The sequence below is a fragment of the Podarcis raffonei genome, chromosome 6 (assembly GCF_027172205.1).
Source record: "Podarcis raffonei isolate rPodRaf1 chromosome 6, rPodRaf1.pri, whole genome shotgun sequence".
NCBI classification, from domain to species: domain Eukaryota; kingdom Metazoa; phylum Chordata; class Lepidosauria; order Squamata; family Lacertidae; genus Podarcis; species Podarcis raffonei.
In genome coordinates, this window is record NC_070607.1 from 90,737,343 (window position 1) to 90,748,038 (window position 10,696).

Below are 10,696 nucleotides of genomic sequence, written 5' to 3' on the forward strand. Positions count from 1 at the left end.
TGTGCTTATCCACCATCTCAGCTTTTTGCTCTCCTAGGGTTCCTTCTCCATTGAAGGAGACAGAAGGGACAACCTCAGGCCCAGTGCATGACTCCAAGCCAAATCTTTGTCCCTTAAAATTCCAGCCAAGTAATGTGTACACATATGCATGTACAAGAGCAAAAAATGCATATATAATCATATATTAGCAAAAAATAACAGGCAAGAAAGCATTATATTTGGGGAAATTGCTTTGGAAAAAATTGTACATTTAGCAAAATTGAATAGAGTATGTTTGGAGGAATGTGCACTAAAATGATGATGAAGTATCACGATGACTTGTTGTTACACAACTCAACCATCTGGTTTTTTTCCTTGCTCATTTGCCCCACCTTTTCTTCTATCCCCTTAGCTTCCTTTTCGACTTCTACCACTACTTCTACATGCTGACAAACATCCTCTTCTATGTCAGTTCAGCCATCAACCCAGTCTTGTACAACCTGGTCTCTGCCAACTTCCGCCAAATCTTCCTCTCCACGCTCATGTTTGTGTGCCTGCCCTGGAGAAAGAAGAAGAAGAGGACCAAGTTCAACAGGAAGTCCAACAGCATCTCCAGCAACCATACCTTCTCCAGCCAAGTCACCAGAGAAACCACATATTGAGACTTGGGCATTGTCAAGGAAGGAATGAACAAGCATCTTGATTCAAGGCAGAATCAGAGCTTGAGAAGAGGGCTGTACTGCTTTCATACATGACCTCCAAATTCACCATAGCATGAATGTGTTTAGCTGGTTGTCATACATGGGAATGAGTAGACCTCTGTTCTACAGATTAACTTTGGGGTTATGTTAATGCATCGGCCTCTGCCTTTTGTGAGTAACGTCTCCATGTTGTGTAATTTTGATCCAGCATAGAAGTTGCCTGTGACGTCATCCAGGAAGCATAAACATTTATGGAGTCAGTGTTGGCCAAGCTTGAATGCTTCTTGTACTGTGGTTCATCCATTTCTCAGTTAGAAGTGCCACAGGGGTGTTGGAAAAGACCCACCTCTCCTGGTGATCTTAAGCTGGTATAGAGGCTGGGTAGGTATTGTGGGTGGGGTTTGGTTTGGTTTTTAGTGAATGGGGGTTGTTGCTTTTAGGGTGGGAGAAGGGAAACTTATCCAACGGGTCTTTAAAGAAAGAGGAATGTAAATTGTTCAATAAAGAAGGGCATGCAATACTCAGGGAATGAGGTTATTCTTGTACTTTTGGTTTTGGGGATGAATTCAGGTTCTGCAGTGAGTGTTTGGGAGAACCAGTGTGGCTCCCTTTCATTTGATAAGGGGAGGGTGGGGTGCCTTGGAAAGTCCATGGTGCCATCTTGGGTTACGTTTTCAATAATATTTCAATATTTTGGCCTAGGAAACCACTGTTGTTATTATTTGTGTATGTGCCTGTCATAGCAGGGCCATGTTCCTTGATCAAAGCCTCTAGGCAATGCTACCATTGTACAGTAATGATGCAGGCAAAGGCAAGGGTGCCTGGAAAAATATACCATACTTGCTAGGAGAGAAAGGGGAAAGTTGTTGCATCCTTTATATAGCGCTGGAATTCACTTTAGGCAGAGGAGACACATCCAGCTTTGATTACTGGTCGACTTCAATTACTTTGTCTACAACTGTGTAACACTTGTGTCCTGTCAATCATATGCAAGGTGCCATACAGATCAAGGAGTTGCTCAGAGCACTTGCAATCTACAGTAGATAATGAAGAAGAGATGAGGGAAGAAGTTAGGAAATTGTAAGTAGCAGGTATGGCAGTAGTAGTTAAATGGCAGTGGAAAACCGAGTCTGAATAAGGTATTAAAAAGAGGGTACTCTCCATTTTTTCTTCACCAACAACTCTGCATAGTAAGTTGGGTTGAGACATGGTGGCCAGCCAACAATATGGAATAAAAAATACCTCTTGTGTGCTAACAATTTAAGGGATTGGAGGGGGAAAGACAGGGAGTTACAGAACAGCTACTGATGGTTTGAGGAAATAAGGATAGTTAAAATCAGAGTTATGAATTGAACAATAGCGAAGAACGCAGGGACTTTAATGAAGGCAAAACCTCAAGACTTCTGGAACATGGGGAGTCCGCTTTTGAATTATTATTTTTTTGTAATTGTAATATATAATTGGTGGTATTATTATTGTAATTTGCAATGATTTGATTGGATTTGTTGTTAATTGGAGGATTTCATTGAAAATGAATAAAAATTATTTATAGAAGAAAGAGAGACATGGTGACCAGCCTAAGCTCAGCCTTCCCCAAACCTGATGTCCTCCCGATGGTTTGGATTCCAGCTGCCATCAGTCCCAACCAATGTGACATCTTTGCAGCTTCACGGTTGCAAAGTTACCCTCCCTCAACTGTATACCTAAAGAGATGGAGGGGAAACTCTTCTCTTTCTACAGGTATGGGAAGCATAGGGCCCTCTGTATGTTGCTGGAGCCATCAGTCCCAGCCAATACAATGTATGGTCAGAGATGATGAAAGCTATCATCCAATAACATCTGAAGAGCACCAGGTTGGGGGAAGCTGTCCTAAGGTCACCCACTGAGCATCATGGCTGAGATGAACCTAATCTCCCTAGTTCTAAGTCCAGCCCCTATCTACTGCACCATACTGAGACTGATATTAATATGGTGATTTCCTAAAGGCAGATTCAACTCTTCAGCATGCAGGACATAGGTTTGCCTTGCATTGCTTCTCTGTTTCCCAGGATTTCCTCCCCTCCCAAATAGTTCCTTGGCATGGCAGCTAGTGATCAGTGGTGTAACAACAAGTGTAGCTGGAGAAGGAGAAAGACATCTGTTCTCCTCAGCCTCCATTCTAAACATCACAGCATTTGGTGATGTGCTGCCTGAGCAACTAAGCATGAAGGCAAAACTCAATGGCTGAATCTCTGCTAGGGAAAACTGTAGCATATTTGGGGGGATCCGTATCTGATAATCCAGTTCTTTCCAAATCTAAAGTCTGCTCAGCTGGGCCTGATTTATCTGTTGCTAGACTGTACCATGCTGGGGAACTTGAAAACTCCCTTATTATTTGGGGATATGTTAGTGCTAGGCTTTGGTGTATATATTTTGCAGCCAAGTGCAGAATTATATCATCTGGTATGACTGCTGGTGAAATAATAAAGAAACTTAAGGTTTATTAATCCTGGCAAACAAATCCATCCTGGGTAGAGACTTAGATGTGGCCATCATGACGTATGGTTGCCATACATCTAGAATTTCCTGGGCATGTCCGGGATTCAAACGGTGAAATTAGCGTCCGGCAAAATGTCCGGGTTTTACCAACAGAACCAGGAAGCTCAACAACTTTTCTTTAAATATGGCAACCCTCTCATGAGGTTAATGAATACTGACTGGAGGAGCCTGAGAAAAACTACCTAGAGGTAGTTACTTACAAAAGAATGAGGGAAGACTAGATTGCCTGTAAGCCACTCCCAGTTCTGACATCTTATTGCAAACACTGTTGCTTTACTCCCAATTGATAATAGGATTTAAGGACAACTAATTTTGACTTTTGAACTCACCACAACAGGGACACAGTAGCTGATATGACTGTGCCTTTAGATCAAAAGAAAATGCAAGAAAATAAGCCAAAAGAAAGAAAAGCAAAAACACACATATGCACTTAAGTCTGTGCTTGTGTACTTTTGGCATGTAACAAATTCCTGGAGGCAGACATTTTGGTTAAAATTCATTATTTTGGGTGAATGATAAAGAGCAGGGGGGTGGACCAGATGACTTTCAAGCTTACTTGCAACTCTAAAATTCTGTGATTTTGTAACATTGCAAAATATGGAACAATGTATAAACCAAGTTGCACCACGTGTAAGCATTGTACCAAATTCAATAAATCTATATAAAGTTACATAAATCATAAAGAGCTCTGCAAAAGCTCTAGGAATAACTAAGGGGATGGGTAGATTTATTTCAGGAAAGAAATTAAAGCAGTAACTGCATTTTCCCTATGACATCCTAGATTTTGATTTTGATTTATTCATTTTTAGATCCTTTGGAGAGGAACTTTTAAAGGGCCCAAGGATAACACGTATATAATGTTATATACATGAATAAGTGTTCACTTTGCTGTATGTCAATGTGATGATCCATTTCCGTTATTATTTAAATCTGATTTTTTTAATAATAATTTGACAAAACAGCTTGAATAATCTGCATGCATCTGTTTTGAAAGTCCTGAAAATGTAGCACATTACAGCTCCAAACCAGCTAGCGACATTTTGCAGATTTTTCTTCTTACGCAGGGAGGAAGACATAAAAGGAATGAGACATACTGGATTTGGCACTGGATTGGCCTCATCTGGTATGCATAATCTCTTGAGGGATGATCAAAGGACTGCCGCATTTGATGCGTGAGGAGAGGTCAGAGAGAATCAAGGAACCTTTGCTTCAGCCGGTGGGCTGCAAAACCATTACCTGGAGCACCTCAAAAGCTTATTGGGGGTATCTTGGTGACGGCTTTGGCTAAAAGACAGCTTCTTCACTACCATTCTTCTCCTGTAATTCTTAACTGCAAGGACAGACCAGGGAGGACCTTGCATGAACTTGTGTTCCATGGAACATATCCCAGAATCCCTTGCAACAAGCTGGTGTCCCATAGCAAAGATGAGACAATTCTGACAAGAGATAACCCAGGAACTGGAAAGTTTGAAAACTACTTATGTAGAGCAGGGCTGGCTTACGTCAATGGTGGCAGAGGAGAAAATGGCGCCTCTCCCTTTTGACTAGACCAGCAGTTGCATCTTACTTCAACACTGGTGATAGGCTAAATGCTCCACCACACACAGGGCCCACAAGGCTGTGGGGTGACTCCCCCAGCAATGTCCACTCTCCACACCTCAGCAGCTGCCAACTGAGGTGGCTCCCTCACTCTGCATAAAGAAAGATTGCTCAATGGTGAATATATTCACAGACTGAGGTTGCTTATCAGAAAGTGCATGCACAGCTAAATGGATTGCTGAATGGAAAATGTGAGAAAATCCTTTCTTCAGGTTTTATGGGTGGTGGTTTAATATCGAGGAATCTTACATTTGCACAGAGTTGCGCTAGATCAGTTACCAACCTGTGGGATGAGCTGCATTCAAGTGTTCTGTGGTCTGTTGGATTTGTGGCTGAAGATGGGAGATATCCCATCCACACTGGCGGAGGAAGAGGAGTGCGGGGGCAGCGCAATCCTGGTGGGGTCCCATCGCAGCTGCTCCCCCGCCTGTGCTGAGCGACACGCCCCTACAGGCGGCGCACCCCACCCCCAGGACGAGTGCCATGCCCCTGCAGGCAGTGCACCATGCCCCCAAGACGCACGCCACACCCCTGCAGGTGGCACACCACGCCCCCGGGACGCACGCCAGCCCCACCCCTGCCTGCTGTCCACCCCCCAGTGCTGGAGCATGAAGCTCCGCCACTGCCCATCCATCAGACGAAATAGTCATCTTGATTTTCAACCGTATTTTTATTCCTTATTTTGTTTCTCATATTGCATTTTATTGCATTGCCATTTGAATCAAAATTGTAATACAATAAAATGCAACATGTAAGAAACACAGAAACCCACATCTAGCACCACATGTCACAATTGCAGGAAAATCATTAAACAGTCTGCCAAGACCTTCAGCAATTTTCAAGCCGGGCGTGCAGTTTTGAGACCATTGGGTTAAATGAACCCTGCGATCGTTTCTGTTGAGACGATTCTAAGACATTTGCCTTTTAGAAGGTTTTTAAAAAGATAGCAGATTCAGGGAAATAAAGCTACAGCAGATGGATGACAGCTATTAAAAGGGTCCGCCATATGACTTCTTGAAAATGTACTTTTCAAACCGCTTTTTATGGAGAGCACCATCCATTTGACAAAGTGTGCAATCAGACTCCAAAATGAATTGTGCTTCTGATCAATTTATCCAGAATGGGCGGCTTCTTCTTCTTCTTCTTCTTCTTCTTCTTCTTCTTCTTCCTGAGCTCCGTCCTGCCTCCGTGCATGTGATGCTCTGCCGATCTTGCCTTTTGTACAGCAAGCAAGGTTTCGCTTCAGTGACTCCGGTCTTAAAGAAGCCAACGTAATGGAAGGGCAGATGGGAGGCCTAAGGGAGACACGTGGTGTAAACAGGAAAAGTAAACAGATGCCTTCATTGGTTATGTCAAACTGTCTTTTTCCGAACATAGGGCAATCACATTGCTAGCTCTGAATACCGCCGCTCGCTTTAATCAAATTGCCCTCTTTATACAGGGCAACAGATCTCTCCCTCTCTCTCTCTTTCTTTTGACCATCATGAAAATTGCATGACATGGCAAAAGCTGCTCATGCACAATAATTCCAAGTTCTATTTTCTTGATCGTGGTATGGAGCGCAGTGACACTGCTGCGAGCTGAAAAGCAAAAGGAGAAGCCGATATTTGTAAAGGGATGTTTCACACTGCTGCAGCCAAACCATTTCTGCCATGGTATGTCCATATTCTGTTTCAGGCTAGGGTTGACAGGAAGCAGAGGCACCATCCTTCAAGGGAGAATGGGGGCCAACATTGCACACTTGATGTCAGGACATTGGGAGACATCAGGACATCAAACACAGAGGCAGCATGGCTTCAATGGCCGGCGCTGCCGCCTTCTCCTGCTGCCGCCCCTGGTCAGGGTCTTTTTCCCCACTCCTTCCTCTCTGCGGTAGGAGGAGAAGGAGGAGGAGGAGGAGGAGGAGGAGGAGGAGGAGGAGGAGGAGGAAGAGGAGCTGGCCACTGAAGCCACGTCATTCCTGGCTCCGTGGTTGGCCTCATCCACCCAGACAATACAGGCAAAACAACAAAACCAAGAAGCTAAAAACAGAATAGAACACAACTCCACATATTGTGTACTATCTAAAACTCCTGGGAAAATAGGAAGAACTTCACCTGTGGTTGAAAACCTAGTAACGTCAGTGCTAAGCAAGGGTGAGCATTCAAGTGTTGGGGTGCCACCACAGAAAAGGCCCTCTCCGTTATAAATCATGCCTCCACTTACAAAGGAACTTAGAGCAGCACCTCTCCAGAAGTAAGAAGATCCAAAGCTATGTGGCTGCCTCTACTATGTCTTTCTCTGTGTTTTTGCATTCAGTTTCAGAGTATGGGGTGCCACAAGCTTCTCACCAGAGGGACAATAGGTGTGGGGCATCTTGAAGGTATCCAGAAACCATGGGGCTGTGAGTTTCTGGAGTGAGGGGCTTCTGACAGGCACTTTGTAGGGAAATTTGAAAGCAAAGACCTGCCAGTTTATACCATGGGTTGCTTCCACAAGTAGGTTGTTTAGCCCTGCCAAGCAATTGCTTTTAAACAATCAGCCTGAAGTGTAATTTAAATGGTTTCACATTCCACCTCCCCAAAATCCTTCTCTAACCCAGAGGCACATCCCATGAAGCAAAAGTCTCCTATAGTGTTAATTAGCAGCTTCTTCCTTGCAGCTTTTGCTCTTACTGATAACGAGTCTCTTAACTTTCCTTTGAGTAGTCTCTGAATTGCCCTCTAATATAATTTCCTGTACCAACATTCTAATAATCGGCTGAAATTACTGGCTTTTGTTATTGGTTGGTTTACTTTTTTTTATTGCAAAATAATGATCTCCCACTACAAAGGAAAGAAGAGAAATAATAATGAGAGGAAACAAATAATTAAAGCCTTCTCTTCCCAGAAAGACGCGGGTGGCGCTGTGGGTTAAACCACAGAGTCTAGGACTTGCCGATCAGAAGGTCAGCGGTTTGAATCCCCGGAACGGGGTGAGCTCCCGTTGCTCGGTCCCTGCTCCTGCCAACCTAGCAGCTCAAAAGCACCTCAGAGTGCAAGTAGATAAATAGGTACCGCTCCAGCGGGAAGGTAAACAGCGTTTCCGTGCACTGCTCTGGTTCGCTAGAAGCGGCTTAGTCATGCTGGCCACATGACCCGGAAGCTGTATGCCGGCTCCCTCAGCCAATAAAGCGAGATGAGCACCGCAACCCCAGAGTCGGTCACGACTGGACCTAAGGGTCAGGGGTCCCTTTACCTTTACCTTCCCAGAAAGAAGAACTGAATTTCAAGGGCAAGTGAGGCTATTTGAGAACAACCAAGAGGCTATTCATGAGTAATGCTGCTATTGCACCTGACAAAGACCAACCCAAGTGAAAGAACCTGCAAGGAGGAAGCTTTTAATTAAAGACGCAGTAACCCGAAATAAATTTAATAACTTTTTGTTAGTCCACAATGGACAATCTGCAGTTATATATTAAACGTTATTTTAAAACAAAAAAACCCCACAGATCTGGTGTGAACATTGGTTAATGCAGAAAGAACCACAAAGCAACAGGCTTACTGAACAAACGATGGCAATTCCAACCAAGATGGTGAGTATGGAAACGACCCCCCCTTTTTACAACATTTTGCCCTTGTACTGGCAAATTCATATATTTGTTCAATGTAACTATTCTACACATGTCATTGTTGTGGCAGAAATACAAAAGTGCACAATTTAAAGAAAACCCCACAGAAGTCCTTATGTTACTATTTTTTAAAAAAAATAAACAATTGACATGACAAGTGCTCCAATCTACCTGTTAATAGTTCATGTGTCAAAGGGAACAATACTCTCAAAATGTATCAACATCATAATTGTATATTGGATATTTTTAGATCCAAGTGTAAAGCTATTTCTTGATATTAGCCTTTGTACTGTATGGTACTACTTTGTCATGCATTGATCTTCAGAAATAAAACAGCCTTGGGTTTTATTTTGTTGGCTGATTGTATTCCTGCAGCTTAATTATATCTTTTACATTCTGGGCTGATTTGTCTCCACACAAACACGCACGCCACTAATAGCGTTAGTAAAGAATACAGAACAAACAAGAGCAAGGAGATACATTACTCCATCATCCCTTCTCCAAAACACTGTGATTGGAGACTCCTGGGAAAACTATTCCCTCTGATTAGAAGCTAGACCTGTCCATCATGAAAAGAGCTTTCCGTCCATCCTACTGTGGCGTTTTTCTTATATGGCAAACAAGAATTCATTTTTGGAAGACGTGCCTTATGGTGTGTTTCTTCAATATCCAAATCTCCAAAACATCCAGAATCCCATTAGAGGTCCATGCTTTGGTTCAGAAGGCTTCAGAAAAATCCTGTCCCTGTTTAGACAGGCCCAAAATATGTCTGAAATGACCAGCTTCAGCTTGGAATTTGCCCAAATCTGATGCACATCTTTAATTTCATGATCACACTGCCTCTATACCAAGTACAAAAGATAATTTTTAAATCAGGCCCAAGTGGTTTTAACCCTGACAATTTGTCAAACATAAACATATTTATTAACTATTAACCTGGGCTATTTTCTTTCTGATGTAGATGGATGGACAGGCAGATTTGCTACTTGGATAAAAATAAATCCTTTGCCACTATGAAGCTTTCAGTGCTAGACGAATTAACTTTCCAAATCCCAGTTAAAGATTTACAGTCACTGAGCAGTGAAGAGAGAGGGCAGGAGAAATCTGTAGATGATTTATCATCTGGGGGAGGTGAACTTGTTTTTGCAATGGCAAAAATTATTAACAAATGTAATAATTTATTAGGCAAATCCATTTTTCCTACTTTTCCACCAGATCTATTGAGCTGTAAATGTTCAGAATAGGTAGGAAGATATGCGCCATGAGCTCTGCAAATGGTTTTCTTTAAAATAGCAATCCAAGAACAAAACTTTTCTGTTCCATGAGCAAAAATAACATAAATTGAATTTTTGCTCTTATATGTCTAGGCTAGCTCATTGTCCGATCAGAGAAAAGCAGGTTGTTCTGTGATTATTTTAAAATGACAATTCAGAGAAAATTGAAATATGTCCAGTACTTGACTATCAATACTAAGCTTAATTATATCTTTTTTGATTCAAATAACATACTGGATAGGTCTGCCCCAACATTATCATGCAATCATGTCGCAATTATAGATATTCCCAGTTCTATTATAAGCTGATGTAATAGATACTCATTCCTCAGAGCACTATCTGAACTTACAGTAGCTGGAAGAGATTATACATAACTGGATAAAGAGAATAAAACACTCTCATCTGAAAGCTGTATGGAAAGAATTTTCCACTAAATTGCAAGAAATGGTTATAGGGTTTTTAAAATTTTGTCTTATTATTTATTTATTAAGCACTTTTATTACCAGCCCCAGGACAGGCTACATCACAATGAAGCAGTAAAATACAAAATACAGATGTTAAAGGGTTAAAACAACAATCAACAAACGATATCATTTGCAGGAAATGAACAACAATTACACATTCCCAAAAGCCTAGCTGAAACTTTTGCATGTTTTCTGAAAATCCTCAAAGCTGGGACTAGGTGCACATGAATTCCAAAATTTGGGGGCCACCACCGAGAAGGACCTGCATGCCATCACTCCCCAGTCCTACGAGGGTAGCAAAATCACCAGCAAGGCCTCTCCTGCTGATCTTAAATCCCAGACTAGTCTATAAAAGATCAGGTGCTCTTTCAAGTATTTGCGACTCAGCTGAATCCAGTGCACGGGTCTAGCTTGTTGCTTCCTGCTTTCCGATATCTCTAGTTTTCTCTAGTTTCATGGGTTTTGCAAGAAGTGGGGCTGTCCATGATGTTGTCTGTTAAACAATGAAGAGCCCTGGGTAGTTATTTGTCAGAAGCACAGCAGCAGAGGGTT

The 10,696-nt window shown here is 42.3% G+C and overlaps 1 protein-coding gene across 1 annotated transcript in view; it reads left to right on the forward strand.

The window, feature by feature from the left end:
* The window catches only part of NTSR1 (neurotensin receptor 1), a 130,598-nt gene extending 126,956 nt beyond the window's left edge, over positions 1-3,642 (forward strand). Inside the window, exon 4 of the mRNA XM_053394459.1 lies at positions 392-3,642. Coding sequence (XP_053250434.1) covers positions 392-641 — 250 coding nt within the window. The 3' untranslated portion in view covers positions 642-3,642. The remainder of the gene's footprint in view (positions 1-391) is intronic.
* The last annotated feature ends 7,054 nt before the right edge of the window (positions 3,643-10,696 follow it).